The sequence below is a fragment of the Oryctolagus cuniculus genome, chromosome 13, assembly GCF_964237555.1.
Source record: "Oryctolagus cuniculus chromosome 13, mOryCun1.1, whole genome shotgun sequence".
Lineage (NCBI taxonomy): Eukaryota > Metazoa > Chordata > Mammalia > Lagomorpha > Leporidae > Oryctolagus > Oryctolagus cuniculus.
In genome coordinates this window covers 103,880,682-103,902,486 of record NC_091444.1, presented here as the reverse complement: position 1 = coordinate 103,902,486, position 21,805 = coordinate 103,880,682, and the positions used below count along the sequence as shown (strand labels likewise).

The following is a 21,805-nucleotide window of genomic DNA, read 5'->3' as shown; positions in this document are numbered from 1 at the left end:
AACCACTGTACCAAATGCCTGACGATGAGGGCAGAGCAGCTCCCACCCTTGCTCCTTATACCACACTTGTTCCACCTTCCAGAAGCTTCCGAAGCTGCTGTAGTCTAGCCTGGGGCGAGCCCCCACCTTGTTCCTTGGAGATGCACAGTGATGAGGCAGATGAGGAACCCAGGTCAGCTTCCTCAGACCCTGCCATTCAAGTCCAGAAGCCCAAAAGTAACAGGGAATCGGGAGCGTTTCTCGAGGGGAGTTTCTCAGGGAACAGAGGTGTTGGACTGGGAGGCACAGAGCAGGTCACTGGGTCAGACCTAAATGGGAGCCACAGTCAGAACTCAGCATGTTCTCAGCAACAGCTAGGGCCAACCTGATCCTTAATCTGCAAGGAGGAACTACAAGAAGCCCTGCCTGTGAGAAGAACAGACCTCAGGAGCGCAAGCGCAGACACTGGTATGGGAGGCCACAGGGCCCCTGGCTGCCACGCCAGCCAAAGCCCTTGAGTCTGAGACTAGAGACCCACACTTGAGCACCTTGTCTCTTCTTCCTGCCACGGGGGCTTAGAAGCAGGAAGGAGGACTCCATCTGAGAGATGGAGCTAGCCCTCCATCTGAGAGATTGTATAGAGAGTGTATAGAGTAAATGAGTGGGCATTTGGCCCAGCCATTAAGACACTGCTTGGGACACCCACTTCCCATATTGGGATGCCTGGGTTCAAGTCCTAGCTCTGCTTCTGATTTCAGCTTCCCACTAATGTGCACCTTGGTAGGCAGCAATATTGGTTCAAGTACTTGGATCCCTGACACTCATGTGGGAGATCTAGATTGCGTTCGCTGCTTCTGGATTTGGTCTGGTCCATTCCCCAAGAATTGTAGGCATTTCTGGAATGAACCCACAGATGGGACCACTCTCCTTGTCTCTTGTTGCTATCTCTGTCTCTTTGCCTTTCAGATAAATAAAATTTTTCAGAGTTAACAGTAAATGTAATGGGAGAAGTAAACTACTTAGTGTAATTACTGACACTTTCTGATTCTGAAAATCTTTCTTGTGAAATAATAATCCCAGCTCATCTTTACTCAGTGCTATACAGATGGTAGGTGCTTAATCAATAGTTGCTAAATAATGAAAATTGGAGTTCCCAAACGGGTGCCTCTTTCTGTTTCAAAAAACACAAGTCCCTCACTGGAGTCAATGCAATGTTACTCTAAATGTCAAGTGACTTAATTACAATACATGTAAGATTTAGTTTGCTAACATTCACGATGAATGCAAGCTTTAAAATACCCTTTGTTCTTTTGTTAAGTGGAATACACCTTTGTAGAAAACCTCCAGACACCGCAGAGAGCAAAAGGGCGACTGAGCTTGCAAACATTATTAATGAAAAGCATTAGCAGACCCTGGTATATAATCAATCAATAAATAATATGACCTCCCAGGAGATAAACCTCCTTAAACAAGTCAACTAATGTCTGGAAAACAGTCTATACCTTGAATAAAGAAATGAAACAGCCTAAATTTAAAGGGCAGTTCTCGCTTCTCATTTCTGTGGGCTTCTCTCTGGAGACACTGGCTTCTAACAGGACACTTAACATTTCATTACAAAAGAACAGGAAGTACTTTTGGTGATTTATTCAGACATCATTCCGATGACAGAATATTTTATGGCTTTAAATCTGTTGCCCACATGCCCAATTTTAGACCAAGTCCCCAGTGCATGATGTAGGGTAAAGGAAGGTTGTGATTTATTGATTAAAGATATGTATTCTACCTACCTGCCTGCCTGCCTGCCTGCCTTCCTGCCTTTTGGAATAATTCAGAGCAAGAGCTAAACAAGTGTGGGGTAGGGGTGGAGCTTGGCCAGCATGGGGTGTGGGTCCCCGGGTGGCCCAGCAAGGGCATCCACATAGGGTGATGGTGGGTGACCCAGAGTGGGTTTTCAGAACGAAGTGAAGAAAGTGTCTGCACAGGGCCAGGGTGAAGACAAGATCGGTTCCTTGCCAACAAGGAAATATACTAAGGATGCTGAGAGCCAGGTTTCTTACTGCTAGTGAAGAGCATTACAAATAGGAAAAGGGAGAAAACTGAGTCCAATGGTGTTGGACTGGAATTGAAGTCATCTGTGTAGACCCCTGGTTGCCTATCTATATACAAACATAAAAATCCTGTGTGGTGTGGATGCTACATATGTGTGTGTGCACATTGGTATTACCTAGCAGTGTCCACCACTAGGGCCTGCAAGCCACAATGCACCTAGCTCTCAGTTTTTAAACAATTCTCAACCAACAGGGAACAGGGGGTCTTGGAGATAGGCTGATTTTATGGCTATTTAAAGTGAGCCTGGGCCTTACTAAGCCCCCAAAGAAAGGGAATACTCAGAAGACTGATGTAGAAGCCAACTCGAAGTAGTGCCCACTGACCAGATCCTGGAGAGTCTGAGCAGCAGAAGAATGAGGAATGCTGTGGTAAGGACAGTGATCCGTGGGGTAAACAGTTCACCGGTGGTGCTGGCGCTGTGGCAGAACTTGTTGAGCCACTGTCTGCAGTGCTGACATCCCATATGACTACTTACTCAAGTCCTAGCTGCTCCACTTCTGATCCCGCTCACTGCTGTTGTGTCTGGGAAAGCAGCGGAAGAGGACTTGAGTGCTTGGGGCCCTGCTACTCACATGAGAGACCTGGATGAAGTTCCAGGCTCCTGGCATCTCTCTAGCCCTGTTCTGACCATTGCAGCTGTTTAGGTAGTGAACCAGCAGATGGAAGTTTTCCCCTGCCTCTGCATTTCAAATAAATAAATACATCTTAAAGATTAATATTAAATTTACAGAGAGAAAGAGAGAGAATTATCCATCTGCTGGTTTACTCCCCAAATGGCTGCAATGGCAGAGGCTGGCCAAGTCAAAAACAGGAGCTTGAAACTCCATCTGGGCCTCCCATTTGGGTGGCAGGGGCCCAAGTACTTGGGCCATTATTTGCTGCTTCCCAAGCCCATTAGCAGGTACCTGGATCAGAAGTGGAGCAGCTAGAACTCAAACCAATGCCCCTTATGGAATACTGGCATTGCAGGCAGAGGATTAACCTGCTGTGCCACAATACCAGTCCCAAATAAATAAATCTTTATTTAAAAAAAAAAAGTCCATTGGTCCCTACTAGCGTACATAAGCATATGAATACATGGACACAAAGAAGCAAATGCTTCTGCTTACAGAATAATGCCAGTGAGAAGAGTAGCAGGAGTAATGAAACTAGTGGGTTCAGTTTTGATTAGAAATGAGATAGTTTCGGGGCCAGCGCAGTGGCACAGTGGGTTAAAGCCCCAGCCTGAAGTCCTGCCATCTCATATGGGTGATGGTTCTAGTCCTGGCTGCTCCACTTCCGATCCAGATTTCTGCTATGGCCTGGGAAAGCAGTAGAAGATGGCCCAAGTCCTTGGGCCCCTGAACCCACGTGGGAGACCTGGAGGAAGCTCCTGGATCCTGGCTTCAGATCAGCGCAGCCCCGGCTGCTGCGACCATATGGGGATTGAGCCAGCGGATGGAAGACCTCTCTCTCTGTCTCTACCTCTCTCTGTAACTCTGTCTTTCAAATAAATAAAATAAATCTTTAGAAAAAAAAAAAGAAATTAGGTAGTTTCATAGTCTGAAAATACCTCTGCATCAAATACTTGTTTTCTTATGTGAAAGGAAAAGGACAAGTTTGCAGAGAAGAATCCTGTCGTATACAACCATGAACCAAGTGATCAAAATGAACATAACTGGTCATGGTCAAATGAAAATAACACTCCACCAGAGAGGATGCAGGACATAGACTCAGCATCCCTTCTATGTACTCCTGCCAAACATAACACAAGGGACTATCCAGTAAGTTGAAATTTGAAAACATTCTATAAAATAAATGGCATAAAATCTTTTAAAACTGAAAGTCATGCCAATTCAAGGGAATATTGAGGGACTCCTCCAGATTGTAGGAGGTCAAGGAGAAATGACAACTAAATGCTGAACATGATCTTTTTGTTGTAAAAGTCCTAGTTGGACAGTTGATGGAATTTGAGTGAGGTGTGTGGATGAGTTGATGGGTCTACTTGATGTTGTTGGTTGTGTAGGGAGAATGTCCTTGTTTGCAGTACTAAAGTACTCAGATGAAGGGCCATCATGTAACCCATTTAGTCTCAAATGATTCATGAAAAATAGTACTTTGTTTTTTCTTTTGCTAACTTTTGTCTAAGATTGAAATTATGTCAAAATGAAAAATAGGGGTCAGCACTGAGGTGCAGTGGGTTTGGCTATTGCATGTGATGTCGGCATCCCATATGAATGCCAGCTCAAGTCCTGGCTTCTCCATTTCTGATCCAGTCCACTGCTAATGCATCTGGGAAAGCAGCAGAGGATGACCCAGGTACTTGGGTCCCTGCTCCCCATGTGGGAGACCTGGATGGAGTTCCAGGCTCCTGTCTCCAGCCTGACCTAGCCCCAACTGGTCTGTCTGTCTGCCTCTCTCTCTCTCTTTCTCTCTCTCTCTCCTCTTCAAATAAATAAAATAATCTGTTTTTAAAAATGAAAAATAAAACTATGGAGTACAGTTAGAGGCTTAGCATGGAATATAAAGTTATATATTACTTGAATATTATGAATTTTGAAAATGTAGGGCTAGTACTTTATAGAATAGTATAGTATGTTGAAAAAAGACTAGAGGGAAAATAATTTTTTAAAGTTTGCAGAGCTTTAGAATTTTCATACCATACAAGAAAATTGTCGCTCCCCGTCTTCGTGGAGGAACGACACAGGACCCTGCGCTATTCTTTTGTCTGCTCGGCCCTCCCCGGGTTTGCTGCTATTCTTCCCGGGTTGGCTACCATCCCTTCCACCTCCGTGGAAGGGCGGTTCCCCCTGCCACTTTCCCCACTTCCGCGGGGGAGCGGCACACCGCCGGCCGGCTCTCTCGGGGGCTGCACAGGTGTTCCTTCAGATAGATGTTCCCCTTAGATGTTCCTGGTGCATGTTGTCTCTCTCCTCCTTTATAGTCCTCTTCCACCAATCCCAACTCTGCTACCCACACGCTGAGTACGCTGCTCTCCTCCAATCAGGAACAGGTCCTACAGTTTATTGGTTGAACTGGAGGCAGCTGTGTGGAAGCTGTTTACTTCTCTCCCAGCGCCATATTGTGGGAGAGCAGATGCATAGAATAAGTCTTAATTCCAGTAACTTAGTCTAGTCCGAGTTGCTCCCCACAGAAAATGAGTACTTTGCTCAGTTAGAATATACTTTTGTACTTTGGGGAGGTGACTCTTACCTTGTTTGAAAATAAAGCCACTTAAAATTCTTTTTTTATATAAAACTGAACTTTGAATAAGTAGACTCCTTTAGAATTTTATGATCTCTCTGAACGTGTGGGCTCATGTGTTTTGAACTGAGCATGTTCCAAATTTGAATTAAGCTATTTAACACAGTAGATAATGATGTATTTTTAGTCAAAGGTTTTTGGTTGTAAGGACTAAGGAAGAATAAGATCCAATAGGCAACCTCATAAATAAGAACAGCGTTCAGGGGTCTGCAATGGGGACAGGAAAATGAAGGGCAACCAAGACTTCTGCTATCTCTTGCTTCTTGCTCTGCTCATCAGCCTCCCTGCCTGCCCACCAGCCTTTGGGAACTTCATGTAGCTCTTTAAGTCTACCCCCAAATAACAGCCTCAGCCTCCCCAGGCCATAGGCATATGGATCTTGTGCTAAGAACTAACCAACCTGGACTTTCAGCACCAAATGAAAGGAATTTCAGTAGTCCACACTGGGTCCAATGCCCACTCTGCATTCAATCAGTCAAGACTAGGCAGTAGATTCAGGCAAGACATTCTTTTTAACTTACTAGCAGGTGAAAGAAAAGAAAGCTTTTTATCTAGGGATTTTTTATATATATATATATATATATATATATGGGGGGGGCAACTCGGACTAGACTAAGTTACTGGAATTAAGACTTATTCTATGCATCTGCTCTCCCACAATATGGCGCTGGGAGAGGAGGAAACAGCTTCTACACAGCTGCCTCCAGTTCAACCAATAAACAGCAGGAGCTGATCCTGATTGGAGGAGAGCAGCGTACTCGGCATGTGGGTAGCAGAGTTGGGATTGGTGGAAGAGGACTATAAAGGAGGAGAGAGACAACATGCACCAGGAACATCTATCTGAAGGAACACCTGAGCAGCCCCCGAGAGAGCCGGCCGGCGGTGTGCCGTTCCCCGCGGAAGTGGGGAAAGTGGCAGGGGGAACCGCCCTTCCACGGAGGTGGAAGGGATGGTAGCCAACCCGGGAAGAACCAGCAGCAAACCCAGGGAGGGCCGAGCAGACAAAAGAACAGCGCAGGGTCCTGTGTCGTTCCTCCGCGAAGAGGGGGAGCGACAGTGTGTGTGTGTGTGTGTGTGTGTGTGTGTATAAACACACATATATATAATCAGATATATAGATATATATCATAGAAATTAAAATTTTGGAGCTATAGACTGATATCATTTAGTGCTACTTCCAAAGACAATGAGAAAAACTGACAGGCAAAGGAACAGTTTTTGAAACTAGAAGGGAAGGGGTAGACATTTGGCCTAGTGGTTAAGCTGCTGCTTGGGAACACCAGAATCCCATCTTGGAGTGCCGAGGTTCAAGTCCTGGCTCTGCCCCTGATTCCAGCTTCCTGCTAATGCACACCCTGGGAGGCAGCAGGTGATGGGTCAAATACTTGGCCCCCTGTACTCATTTGAGAGTCCTGGGTTGAGATCCAGGCTTCTGGCTTCAGCCTAGCCTAGCCCTGGCCATTGTAGCCATTTGGGGTGTGTGAACCAGTGGGTAGAAGGTCTCTCTCTGTTTCTCCTTCTCTTTCTGTAACTCTGCCTTTCAAATAAATAAGTCTTTAAAAAAAAAAAAAAGAACTATGATGTGTGCTCGGCTCCATGCAATACTGTACATATGTGTACCTGTCCATAGACATATAGAACTGAGTACTTGGACAGCTCTAGTTGCATCATTTGTTGTCCAAAGCCAAGGAGGGTACTGCAAGCAGTGGGATCTTGATGGCTTTAAAGAAAGCATCACACCTTCTCTACTAGACAACAGGTAAGACCTATCCAAAGGGCCCAATGTAGAGTCTGGTGGACTGGAGAGAAGGCAGATTTTTCAAGGGAAATCACGTGGGCACTGATAGAAGAGGTGTTTGGAATGAGCCAGTCAGCTACCTTGAGTCATCTTAACCTTGTCTACCATTTGCAGAAACATCAGAATTTTGATCCTCTTTAAATGCAAAATGTTGTGTAAAAGTGAATTTCCTAGTGGGAAGCAATATAGCCCTCATGAGATTTATTCAATAAATGTTGACACAAAAATCACAATCATTCTCAAAAACTATTTTGAGAAGAGTTGTGTATGTGAGGTAGTAGTCTTTTTTCTATGTCCACTGTAGAATATTCTATTTAATTTAATAGTTTATGTTTTAGTAAAATGCAAACAACATAAAATTTATTCTTTTAACCATTTTAAATGTACAATTAAATGTTGTTAACTATATTCATGTTATTAGCTGCCATCACTAACATTTTTCTGTAGAACTGTTTATCTTGCAAATCTGATTTTAAATACATTAAACAGTAACTCCTCTTCTCCCCTCCTCCAGTCCTTGGAGACCACCAATTTGCTTTCCGTGCCTGCAGTTTTTATTATTCTAAGTGCTTCCTATAAGTGGAATCATACATTACTTGTCTTTTTGTGCAGGCCTATTTCACTCAACATAATGTCCTCAACATTCATCCATGTGGTGTGTGTCAAAATTGCCTTCCATTTTGTGCTACAATACTATTCCTTTGTATTTATATAGCACACTTGGCTTATCCTTCCAATTATGGATGGCAAATTAGGTTGCCTAAACCTTTTGGCCATTATAAATAATGCTGCTATGAATGTGCGTGTACAAACATTTCGAGTTCATTAATTGTTCTTTTTAGCATATACTCAAAAGTGGAATTACTGAATCCAATGTTAATTCTGTTTTTAGTTTTCTGAGGAATCATTGTCTTCCACAATAGCTGTACCATTTACATTTTTACAAACAGTGCATAGAGTTCTGCTTTTTTTTTCCATCTTTGCCAACACTTCCTAGTGTTTGATTTTCCTAGTGTTTGATTTTCTTGATGATAGCCATCCTAAAGGCTATGAGTTGATATCTCTTTGTGTTTTTTTTTAAGATTATTTTTTATTTATTTGAAAGACAGAGTTACACAGAGAGGTAGAGCCAGAGAGAGAGAGGGGCCTTCCATCTACTTGTTCTCTCCCCAAATGGCCAGACCTGAGCTAATCTGAAGCCAGGAACCAGGAGCTTCTTCCAGGTCTCCCATGCAGATGCGGGGGCCCAAGCTCTTGGACCATCTTCTACTGCTTTCCCAGGCCATAGCAGAGAGCTGGATGGGAAGCGGAGTAGCCAGGACTGGAACAGGTGTCTGTATGGGACTTTAATCTACTGCGCCAGCCCCTTTCGTTGTGATATTGATTTGCATTTCCCTAACTGTAACTGAAGTCGAACATCTTTTCATGTGCTTAATACCCACTTAAATATTTTCTTTGAGAAATATCTTTTCAGATGTTTTGCCCATTGTTTAATCAAGTTGTCTGTTCTTTTGTTATTGAGTTTTAGAAGTTCTCTATATATTCTAAGTAGTAATGCCTTATCAGAATATGATTTGTGAATGCTTTTTCAACATTTTAAATGCTTTCTCAACACACAATTCTATGTGTTGCTTTTTTACTCTGCTAATAGTGTCTTTTTATGTCCTAAAGTTTTTACTTTCATAAAGTCTAGTTTGTCCACTTTTTTATTGTTATGACTTTGGTATTATATCCAAGAAACCATTGTGAAATCCAACATCTCCTATGTTTTCTTCAAGAGTTTTGTGGCTTTAGCTCTTATGTTTAGGTATTTGAGCCATTTTGAGCTCGTTTTTGTTGATGGGGTTAGACAAGATTTTGACTTCAATTTTTGCATTTGGCTAACCAGTTTTCCAGAACCATTGGTTGATTAAATTGTCATTTTTCTTAGGCTTTGGAATCAGGAAGTCTGAGTCTTCCAACTGTGTTCTTCTTTGTTAAGAACTTGCGGCTATTCACAGTCCCTTGATATTCCTAGGATTGGTTTTTCAATTTCTTTCTTTCTTTCTTTCTTTCTTTCTTTCTTTTTTTTTTTTTTTTTTTTTTTTTGACAGGCAAAGTGGACAGGAGAGAGAGACAGAGAGAAAGGTCTTCCTTTGCCATTGGTTCACCCTCCAATGGCCGCCGCGGCCGGCGTGCTGCGGCCGGTGCACTGCGCTGATCCGATGGTAGGAGCCAGGTACTTCTCCTGGTCTCCCATGGGGTACAGGGCCCAAGTACTTGGGCCATCCTCCACTGCACTCCCTGGCCACAACAGAGAGCTGGAGACGTTGTTTGGATTTCGATAGGAGTTGCCTGAAGCGCCGGCATCCCATACAGGCGCCGATTCTAGTCCCGGTTGCTACTCTTCTGATACAGCTCTCTGCTGTGGCCTGGGAAAGTAGTAGAAGATGGCCCAAGTTCTTGGGCCCCTGCACCCACATGGGAGACCCCGAGGAGGCTCCTGGCTCCTGGCTTTGGATTGGTGCAGCTTCAGCCATTGCGGCCATCTGGGGAGTGAACCACTGGATGGAAGAACGCTCTCTCTGTCGTTATCTCTCTCTGTAACTCTGTCTTTCAAATAAATAAAATAAATCTTTAAAAAAATATTAAGGTTTTCAACTCATTAACAAGATGCCTTTCTGTTTATTTGTATCTTTTTAAATTTTTTTTAAAGATTTATTTATCTATTTGCGATGCAGAGTTACAGAGAGAGGGAGAGACAGAGAGGTCTTCCATCTGTTGGTTCACTCCCCAAATGGCTGCAATGGCCAGAGCTTAGCCTATCTGAAACCAGAAGCCAGGAGCTCCATCCAGGTCTCCCATGTGGGTGCAGGGGTCCGAGCACTTGGGCCATCATCCACTGCTCTCCCAGGCCCCTAGTAGGGAGCTGGATCAGAAGTGGAGCAGCTGGCACCCATATGGTGCCACATCTGTAGCTGGAGGCCTATGCCAGCTATGCCACATTGCCAGTCTCCCTTTTTAAATTTCTTTCAGTAATATTTTGTAATATTGAGGGTATAAGTTTTTTTATATATAAGATTATATCACTTGTGAACAGATAACGTTTTCCTTCTAGTTCGGATGCTTTTGTGTCTCTTTCTGGCCTAATTGCTCTGAGGAGTCTAATATCATGTTTGAACAGGTGTGGCAGTGGAGGAGGGAGATCCTTGCATTACTGATCTGAGAGGAAACATTTGAAACTTTCACCACTGAGTGGTATGCTCACTGTGGCTATTCCTATGTGATTTTTATTGTACTGCAGTAGTTTTCTTTTATTCTTAGTTTGTTGAGTGTATTGTTTTTATCATGGGAAGGTGTTGAATTTTGTCAAATCCTTTCTCTACATCCATTAAAATGATCATATGACTTGTTTCTCTTCATTCTGTTAATGTGGTGTGGTGTGTTACATTTGTTGATTTTCATATATATTGGGCCTTCCTTGCATTTCACCTGGTCATAAGTAATCCTGTCATGTGCTGTTGAATTTGGTTTGCTAATATTTTGTCAAAGATTTTTGTATCCATGTTTGTAAGGAATATTGGTCTGTACTTATCCTTTTTTTGTAGTGTATTCATGTGGCTTTGGTATGCAGACAATGCTGAACTTATAGCAAAAGTTGGCACTTGTTCTCTCCTTTTTTATTTCTGGATGTTTGAGAAGGATTTGTTTTAGTTATTATTCAAATAGTCACTGGCCAAAGACTTGTCTTTTTGTGGAGATCTTTGGTTACTGAATCTGTCTCCTTACTAGTTATAGGTTTATGTATGACTAGTATTTCATTATGATTCAGTCTTGGTAGGTTGCATATTTCTAGAAATGTCTTCATTTCATCCGCATTATCTGATGTGTTCTCAAGAGCTGTTCCTACTACTGGCTTATCATCTTTTTATTCATACAACTTCAGTAGTAATGTCCCCACTTTCACTTCTGCTCCTAATAGCCTGAGTCTTCTGGTTTTTCCTTAGTGGACTGAAAGGTTTGTTAATTTTTTTTATCTTTTTGGAGAACTAATTTTATTTTTTAAAGGTTTTATTTATTTATTTGAGAGAGAGAGAGAGAGTTACAGACAGTAAGAGGGAGAGACAGAGAGAAAGGTCTTCCTTCCGTTGGTTCACTCCACAACAGCTGGAGCTGCACTGATCCGAAGCCAGGAGTCAGGTGCTTCTTCCTGGTCTCCCATGTGAGTGCAGGGGCCCAAGCACTTGCGCCGTCTTCTACTGTTTTCCCAGGCCATAGCAGAGAGCTGGATTGAAAGAGGGCAGCCGAGACTTGAACCGGCGCTCATATGGGATGCCGGTGTCAACAGGCAGAAGATTAACTTACTGCGCCACAGTGCCAGCCCCAGAGAACTAATTTTAGTTTCATTGATTTTCTCTATTGTTTTTTCCTAATCTCTATTTCAGCCATATCTTCTTTAATTTTTATTGTTTCCTTTCTTCTACTAATTTTGGGCTTAGTTGTTCTTTTACTAGTTCCTTAAGTTGTGAAGTTAGATTGTTGACCTGAGAGTTTTTTTTATCTTTTTTACTGTAAGCATTTGTAAATATAAATTTACCCCTTAGCATCATTTCATGGATGTACTATGAGTTGGTATGTTGTTGTTGTTTTTGTTTGTCTCAAGATATTTTATAATTCCTCTTGTGATTTCTTCTTGATCCACTGGTTATTTAAGAATGTGTTTTTTAAGCTCCACAGATTTGTGAATTTGCCAACTTCCCTTCTTTTAAATTGATTTTTAACTTCATCTGTGGTCAGAGAAGATAATTTGCATAATATCTATCTCTTAAATCGATTGAGACTAATTTGTGGTCTAACATATGGCCTTTTCTGGAAAAATGTTTCATGAGCATTGGAGAAGATGGTATGTTCTGTTACCGATGAGTGGAGTGTACTTTGTTAGATTTTGTGTTCTGTTACCGTTGGTGTGCTGAGTGTGTCTGTTAGATCTGCTTGGTTTATTATGTTTCTCAGGACTTCTGTTTCCTTACTTATCGTCTATCTGATTGTTTTATTTGTGATTGGGAGTGGAGTTATTAAATTCTCCACCAATTACTGCAGAATAATTGTCTGTTTTTCCTTCTTTTCTGTCTTTTCTTAATATGTTTTGTTGGTCTGTTGTTATTATATATATATAATTATTTATAAATATTAGATCTTCTGGCTGTACTGAACCCTTCATTAATATATAATGTCTTTCTTTGTTTTTTTTTTTTTTATAATTTTTTAAAAATGACACCTGTTCCCTGTTGCTCCTCTTCCAGTCCAGCTCTCTGCTGTGGCCCGGGAGGGCAGTGGTGGATGGCCCAAGTGCTTGGGTCCCTGCACCCGCTTGGGAGACCAGGAGGGGGCACCTGGCTCCTGGCTTCAGATCGGCGCAGCGCTGGCCATGACAGCCATCTGGGGGGTGAACCAATGGAAGGAAGACCTCTCTCTGTCTTTTTCTCTCTCTAACTCTATCAAATAAATAAAGAAAAAATTAAATTAAAAACGACACCTGATTTACCTGATATTAGTTTAGATACCTCTGCTCTCTTTTCATTGCATTTCCCTTGTTTGTGTCCTAAATCTAAAGTGAGCATCTTGTAGATCGTAGCATATGGTTGGATTGAGTGTTTTATACATGCGTGCTGCCAACCTTTTTTTTTTTATTTACATTTAAAGTTATTATTAATAAGGAAGACTTACTTGTGACATTTGGATATTTGTTTTCTATAAACCTTATAGCTTTTCCCCTCATTTCTTACATTATTGTCTTTTGTGTTTGGTTGATTCTTTTTGAAGTAAAACCTTAGCTCCCTTCTCATTTCCATTTACATACATTCTATAGCTATTTTCTTTATGGTTACAATGGAGAGTATATCTAATAGACTGAAGTCGTAACACTATGATTTTAATTTAGAACAGCTTAACTTCAGTTATGTACAAAAACTGCTCCAAACAGCCCTGTATCTATGCCCTTTCAGTTATTGATGTTACAAAATTACATTTTACATAATGTATATCTAAAACCATAAACTCATTTTATGTATTAATATCCTAAATTATGTAGGAAATAAAATGTGATATTCCAAACCAAATTGAAATAATGCTAGTTTTTTCAGGTAGTAAACGTTTAAATGTGTATCATCTCTTAAATTGCATAGGTAACAAAAATGGAGTTAAAGCCATAGTTAAAATAATACTAGCTTATACAATTGTCTGTATATTTACCTTTCATGAGATTTTTATGTCTTCATGCAGCTTCCAGGTCCTTTAATTTCAACCTACAGGACTCCTTTTATCATTTCTTGCAGGCCAGCTCCAGAGGTGGTAAACTCCACCAGCTTTTATTGACCTGGAATGTCTTAGTATCTCCCTCACTGTGGAAGGACCCTTTTACTGGCTATAGGTGTTTGACCGCTTTTTTTCTTTCCGCACTTTGAATACATCAGCCCACTGCCATCTGGCTTCCCAAGTTTCTGATGGGAAATCTGCTGATAATATTGAGAATCCTTTGTGTGTGTCACCTCTATGTTGCTGCTTTCAAATTTCACTCTGGGGTAGTTTGATTACTGTGTGTCTTGGTGTTGTGTATCTTTGAGTTTCATCTTACTCAGAGTTCATTATGCTTCTTGGGTGTTCATATTCCTGTCTTTCCTCAGATTTGGGACTCTTTAACCATTATTTTTTTGAATAATCTCTCTGCCCTCTTTTTCTCTTCTTCTGGGACTCCCCAATGCTGTGTCTGTGTGCTTGATAGTGTCTCATAGATCCATTAGGCTCTGTTGATTTTCCTTCAGTCTTTTTTTTCTTTCTGTACTACAGATTTTCAGTTGATAATTTCAATTGTAATATCTTGATCATTTCAATTGTGCTGTCTTATAATTTGCTGATTTTTTTCTTCTGTCTGCCTAACTCTGTTTTTCAATCCCTCTAATGTTTTTTTTTTCATTTCAGTTATTGTATTTTTCACCTCCAAAATCTACTTTTTGGTTTCTTTTTAGGTTTTCTGTCTTTATATTCATGTTTCTATTTTGTTCATACTTCATTCCCTAACCGTTTCCATATCGTCCTCCAGTTCTTTCTTTGTCTAGCAAGTCCATTCTCTGGTCTTTCTCAGGCATGATTTCTGTTAGTTTATTTTTCTCCTTTGAGCTGTCTATCCAATGTTCCTGTTTCTTTGTATGTTTTGTGATTTGTTGTTGAAAACTGAACATTTGAATCTAAAATATCGTTGTGGAAACTGATGTTTTTGTTGAAGTGTAAATTTAAGATCTACTTAGGCCTCATTAAAAATTGTATTTATTTATTATTATTTATTTATTCATTTGAAAGTCAGAATTACAGAAAGAGGGAGGGAGGGAAGGAAGGAGAGAGGGAAGGAAGAAGGGAGGGAGGCAGGAAGAGAGACAGACAGACAGACAGACATCTTCTATCTGCTGGTTCACGCTCCCAGATGGCCACAACGGACAGGACTGGGCCAGGCTGAAGCTAAGAGACAGGAGCTCCATCTAGGTCTCCCTTGCGGGTGGCAGGGACCCAAGCACTTGGGCCATCTTCTGCTGCTTTTCCCAGGCCATTAACAGAGAGGGGGATTGGAAGTGGAGCAGCCAGGACGCAAGCAGCACCCATAAGGGACGCCAGCGTCGTGGGCAGTGGCTTTACCTGCTGTGCCACAATGCTGGCCTCTTTTGAGCCTGCACCTTTCCCTCAGTGTGTATGGTGTACAGTGACTTTCTAAATTCTCTTAAATATGTGGTTGCTTTTAAATACTGTAGACATTGATTCCCCAGTGTAAAAGACAATAATGCAGGTAAGTGGGATTGGGGGAGGAGAAAAGAAACAAAGTAATTCCAGCCCTTTAAACCTCTAGTAGTTGCTGTAGCTGTAGTGCTAATTAAATAATTATGTCAGATGTGTCTGATCAGGTCGTAAGCAGTCTAGTTCATTATAGTTTTGAAGTAATCATCCTAAGAGTTCTTATTATACAAAACCATGCAAAAATTTTGTGTAGGATTTTCCAGAAAAACAAAACCAACAGGATGTGTATGAGTGTAGGGGAGTATTTATTTTAAAGAACTGTGGCTTGGTGATTCCAAAATCTTCTGCCTGGACAGCAAGGAAGAGTTTCCGTGTAAGCATGGAGGGTCCGTGGCAGACTTCCTTCCTGCTAGGGAAGGAAGAGCCATCTTTGTTCTAAGAAAGCCTCCAACTGATTGGATATGACCCTCTGACATTATTGAAGGTCATCTACTCTACTCACAACTCACAGAGGTAAATGTTAGTATAATTGAAAAAACAGCTCCACAGAGTCATCTACAAGAATATTTGGCCAATATCAGGGACCACTGTTAGCCCGCCTGCTGGTTCATTTCAACCCTCATGCTATCTTAACCCTCATCAACAAAACGACAACAGTAGATGATGTAAATGCACTTTATGTCTGCTTTATGTTACCAAAATTATTTATTTTTACAACTTCAATTCTCACTCCTTCAGTATTTTGTTTTTAACAACAATCCCATACTTCTCCCTCTGCTCCACTGATGTGTCAAAGGTTTTGTTATATGGTTGTAGCAAGTTGAGTACCCGGAAGTTGCCTCAGGAACTGCACATTTTGTGTTTCTCCCGTCTTCCTATGATCATGCATGATGTCTGAGTGCAAGTAGAAAGCATGCACATTTCTCTCCCTGGAAACAGAACTTACGGCATAGAGAGCAGGGTCCACTGGGCAGTCCAAGAAACCTCGCTGGAAGGGCCTAAAATAGCCTGAAATTTCCCTAGCAAGGCAAAATACCAGGAGTCATTCACACAAGTTCCTATGCTGTTGCTGCGGCTGTGACTTGGGATGGATCAGTGCCATCGCTGGTCTTCATTCAGCCTCCCCTGCCTCTTCCCCTCTGGCCTCCTGTTCCTGTCTACATCCCAGAGATTTTCCACTCTTCAGCATCTTCTCTCTGGAGATGATGATGTCTCTGTGCCAGGGTGACTTATCCCACCAGTTACTCTCTGGGACAAGTCATTGCCCTAATCTTCACTCCCCAATTCATACTTTGGATCCCTATTGCCTTTTTTTTTTTTTTTTTTTTTTTGACAGGCAGAGTGGACAGTGAGAGAGAGAGAGACAGAGAGAAAGGTCTTCCTTTGCCGTTGGTTCACCCTCCAGTGGCCGCCGTGGCCGGCGCGCTGCAGCCGGCGCACCACGCTGATCCGATGGCAGGAGCCAGGTACTTCTCCTGGTCTCCCATGGGGTGCAGGGCCCAAGCACTTGGGCCATCCTCCACTGCACTCCCTGGCCACAGCAGAGAGCTGGCCTGGAAGAGGGGCAACCGGGACAGAATCCGGCGCCCCGACCGGGACTAGAACCCGGTGTGCCGGCGCCGCAAGGCGGAGGATTAGCCTACTGAGACGTGGTGCCAGCCCCTATTGCCTTTTAAAATAGTTGATGTCAATCATTTAAAACCAGAATATGCATTTTCCTATCTTCTTAGCTACTTCTCATGTGAGAATTTATCCTAATATCAAAATGTCATTTGGCTGCAGCAGGGTGATTTTTCTCTCCCACTTAAGTTTACTAACCTGAACCTGGACAAATTGGACATTATGACCATAAAGTTGCCTCTGAAGCTCTTAAAGTCATGAAGCTGTTTGGTTGTGTTCATAAAATTACCTTGAGGCTTAATAGGCATTGTAGAGGCACTGAGAAAACAGGAAAGTGGATAAATGCTGTTTGTTCTCTGTCACTGTCATAGCTGGATGTTAATCATCTAAGACTCGATTTCTTACTCTACCTAGATGCATCTTCACTTATTTCAATCTTTTTATTTTTCTTTCTTCGCATTCTGGGCTGAGGCTGTCTGTTTACCATCCAGTTGCCCCCACAGGAACTGTGTATAATCTTTCTCTAAGGTGCCACTAGATGCTAAATGGTACATGAGATTCCACGGATGCTGTAATCCATTACCCTGGCGCTCTTCGACAAGGGGTGTGAAGGGGGGTGTTGGGTCAGAAGCAGAGCAGGTGGGACATGCACTGGTGCCCGTGTGGGATGCTGGTGTCACAGCCGGCAGCTTTACTGGCTAGGCCACATTGCCAGCCCTGCAAGAGGGCCTTTTCAGAGCAGGGAAGTCACGGAGTGAGAGCTCATGATTTGGGTCTAGCCTATCAAATCCAGAGAGGTCAAGGGTCAAAGGTCAAGGGCACTATGTGTTCAGAGGTAACCAGGCCCTCTGCATGAAGATCTCTCAAGATGAGAGACCTGACTCCGAAGTCCCTGACCGTATTGATGGAATAACACGATGGAAATATTTGACTATAGCGCTGCATCCTAACCCTTCAGGATTATACTCTCTCTAGAGGACAGAACTGATTCGGTTCTGACGTGAGCTTAAATAGATGTAGTTTATTGGAAGCTTGTGATCAGATCAGGTGTGATTTGTCCTTAGTTGATAGATGGAAGACAGTTTATGCATACTCACAATTAGGTACTACACGTCTAATACCGTATAAACCTTTCTTAAATTCACTGGAATTTGTTCGCAGGCAAGAGGAGGAAGAGGGAGGGGAGGAAGCACAGGAGTCAAATAATGACATGCCGAAACACAGTGAAGAAAATGGTGTAAACTGTGGACCGCCAAAGGGAGAAGAGATTGTTATGATACAAGTAGATGAAAAGTCAGCGTGGGGGAACGGGGTTTAGATCTAAGTGGGATTTGGCTGTGAGAAGTAGGAATTAGAAGGGCAGTTCTGGGCTTGGCTATGCAGAAATCCTGATCTAGGACCCTTCTGGGTGAAGGTCAAGTGCATGGGCAGCTTAGGGGGAGTGGAATTATTGTACTCATTTTTAAGAAAATGTATAGCAACTGGTGTCTCTTTATGTGCATAATTAATGCAAGAGGTAAGTCTCACGTCTCTCTTCCAGGTGTGTCCGCACAACTCACCAGCACCCGGCACCGTCGGAACACATCTGTGGGAACACCGTTTTGGATGGCCCCTGAGGTCAGATAATGTTTTCACAAAGACAGACGTAATATTTGATTCTGTCTTTCTTTTTCATGTGGATGCTCTCTCCATAAGTGTTTTGGAATGTACCACAAGAAACTGCCAGTTGTATAATTTTTTAAAAAGATTTTTTTTATTTGACAGGTAGAGTTACAGAAAGTGAGAGAGAGACCGAGAGAAAGGTCTTCCTTCCATTGGTTCACCCCGCAAATGGCCACTACGGCCAGAGCTATGCCGATCTGAAGCCAGGAGCCAGGTGCTTCTCCTGGTCTCCCATGGGGTGCAGGGCCCAAGCACCTGGGTCATCCTCCACTGCCTTCCCGGGCCACAGCAGAGAGCTGGACTGGAAGAAGAGCAACCGGGACTAGAACGCGGCACCCATATGGGATGCCGGTGCTGCAGGCGGAGGATTAGCCTAGTGCGCCACCGTGCCAGCCCCAGGATTTGTTTTTTTTTTTTTTTTTTTTTTATTTAAAAGGCAGAGTTACAGAGAGAGAGAGGGAGAGACAGAGACAGACAAATGGCCACAAGAGCCAAAACTTAGCCAGACCAAAGGCAGGAGCCAGGAGTTTCATTTGGTCTCCCATGTAAGTGGCCGGGGTCCAAACACTTGGGCCATCTTCTGCTACTTTTTCCAGGTGATGAGCAGGGAGCTGGATTGGAAGTGGAGCAGCTGGTACATGAACCAGAACCTTTTGGGGATGCTGGCGTTGCTGGTGGTGGCTTTACCCACTATACCACAATGCCAGCCCCAAGATGTGCAATTTTAATGTGAGATTTTTACATGTGTGAGAGAGGCATGGTTAGGGTAAGATACACACTAAACGGGCTGAGGATGAATATTTGAATCAATGAAAAGTTGAATGAATGAGTGAATCACATGTGGTAAAGAGAAGCTACCTAGAGCTGTTGTTTTTCACAAGTCTACTTTTGGTTGTTTAGTGTCTGTCCATAGCAGTGAATTGACATTGGATGATCAAATTATCACAGAAATATGATGAAAGCCCCTAGCCTATATTATTAGATCAGGCCCAGGCCCAGGAGCTATTCCAGGAGTACCTGTATTGAGTCACTGGACCTGGGGACTGTGCTGAGCGTTAGTGTATTCTTTTCTCTGTTAACTTTGGGAAGTTGTAAATAAACTGTCACAATACTGGAGGGAAAATTTTTTAAGGGTCACATCTCCCCACAGTCGCTATTAATGCTCAGTCCTTTAAATTACATTTATCAATAAAGAGTACTTATTTTTGAAAATGCTATCTATACCCATTGAGAAAAGCTCTGCTATTTATCTACTATTTTCTAGGGAGTGACGAGAGGAAAAGTGACTCAGATACCATATTAATATTGCAAAATCTTATAATTAAATTTGTTGGAGGATTAAATCATGGTATTCTGTTTCTGTTTGAATGCTAATTTAATTATTACTTGCAAAAAGTTGAAAAATGTAAACAATATAAAATACAGAGTGAGGATATTTTATGAAACTTACAATGGATTAAAAAACTTTTTTAAAAGGAGTGCATATTATAATAAAAATAAGAAATGGGACCAGCATTATGGCATCATGAGCTAAACTGCCATCTGCAACGCTGACACCCCATATCAGAGCACCGGTTCCAGTCCCCACTGCTCTGCTTCCAGTCCAGCTCCCTGAAATGTGCCTGGGAAAGCAGCAAAAGACGTCCCAGTGCTTGAATCCCTGACACACAGATGTAACTTTGGACTCCTGACTTTGACCTGGCCCAGCCCCAGCGGCCCAGCCATGTGGCCATTTAGGAAGTGAACCAGAAATGGAAGATTCTCTTTCTATCCCCCCTACCCCAATCACTGTGTCTTTTTGATTTTTTTTTTAAAGATTCATTTATTTATTTGAAAGTCAGAGTTACACAGAGAAAGAGAGGCAGAGAGAGAGAGAGAGACAGAGAGAGAGAGAGAGAGAGAGAGAGGTCCTCCATCCGGTGGTTCACTCCTCAATTGGCTGCAATGGCTGGAGCTGGGCCGATCCAAAGCCAGGAGCCAGGAACCTCCTCTGGGTCTCCCACATGGGTGCAGGGGCCCAAGGACTTGGGACATCTTTTACTTCTTTCCCAGGCCATAGCAGAGAGCTGGATTGGAAGTGGAACAGCCGGAATTCAAACCAGCACCCATATGGGATGCCGGCACTGCAGGCAGTGGCTTTACCTACTATGCCACAGCACTAGCCCCCAATGTGTCTTTCCTATTTAAACATACATACATAGATAAATCTTTTTAAAAATATAAAATGTAGACTTATAACAAAAACAAAATCAAATAAGAGAATCTCAAATGAGAATTTCTAGAGTTTGTGGATACACTTCTAGTGATTTTAAAACATACAAATTTATTAAAATAGGAGATTACTATATCAAACATTGCATTTTGTCTGCATATGTCAACTAATATACTAATAAGTGATATAATTATATAAATAATCCTCTAGCTTTATGTTTTGCTATGTTAATTTATGGTAGTGAAGCCTTTATTATATCTTTATCACTCAGTAAAAATCTTCCTTAATATTAATTACTAAACAGTCATTTTTCTCACAAATGGGCTTAGTGCACCAATTGATATTATAGAAAACAAGAAAGATTCTGTTACATTTTTTTCAAGCTGGCTTGGAAACATTTGTTCAAAATGTTTGCCTACAAATTATAGTCATCTCTCTACAATAAATAACTTGTAATCTTGAAGAACATATTTTGTCTAATTGGCTTTCTGGTTAATCAAGATACCCCATTTCTACCACCTCTGTGTTATAAATGACAGAGAGTTATAAATTTCAGAGAATCGGAGAGCAATAAGCTAAACAAATACAAATATAGTCACCCTACTGATAAAGGAGCATTTCAATATTCTTACAGTTTCATAGGTAAGCTTGCTATCATTTATCAATTAAATTATGTTATCAATTAAAAAGTGAAGTTCTTGATTTGGCATTTTTTTAAAGATTTATGTATTTACTTGAAAGTCAGAGTTATACAGAGAGAGGGGAGAGGCAGAAGAGAGAGGTCTTCCATCCGATGGTTCATTCCCCAGATGGCCGCAACATCTGGAGCTGTGCTGATCTGAAGCCAGTTGCCAGGAGGTTCCTCCAGGTCTCCCATACTGGTGCAGGGGCCCAAGCAATTGGACCATCCTCCATTGCTTTCCCAGGCCATAGCGGAGAGCGGGACTGGAAGTGGAGCAGCTGGGTCTCGAATCAATGCCCATATGGGATGCCAGTGCTTCAGGCCAGGGTGTTAACCCACTGCACCACATCGCCAGCCCCTTGATTTGGCATTTTTAAGTTAGATTCTACTGGGGCGGTGCGGTGGTGCAGCGGGTTAAAGCCCTGGCCTGAAGCACTGGCATCCACTATGGGTGCCGTTTCTAGTCCCGGCTGCTCCCCTTCTGATCCAGCTCTCTGCTATGGCCTGGGATAGCAGTGGAGGAAAGCCCAAGTCCTTGGGCCCCTGCACCCATGTGGGAGACCTGGAGGAAGCTCCTGGCTCCTGGCTTTGGATCGGTGCAGCTCTGGCCATTGTGTCCATCTGGGGGAGTGAGCCAGCAGATGGAAGACCTCTCTCTCTCTCTGTCTCTACCTCTCTCTGTAACTCTGTAATTTTCAAATAAAATAAATCTTTAAAAAAATGTTGGATTCTGCATCAC

General features: G+C 42.4%; 1 protein-coding gene across 2 annotated transcripts in view; it reads left to right on the top strand.

Moving 5' to 3' along the window:
• The window catches only part of MYO3A (myosin IIIA), a 229,809-nt gene that overhangs the window by 57,499 nt on the left and 150,505 nt on the right, over positions 1-21,805 (top strand). For both annotated transcript variants that reach the window (XM_017347628.3, XM_070056118.1), the window contains exon 7: positions 18,051-18,127. In XM_017347628.3, coding sequence (XP_017203117.3) covers positions 18,051-18,127 — 77 coding nt within the window. The remainder of the gene's footprint in view (positions 1-18,050; positions 18,128-21,805) is intronic.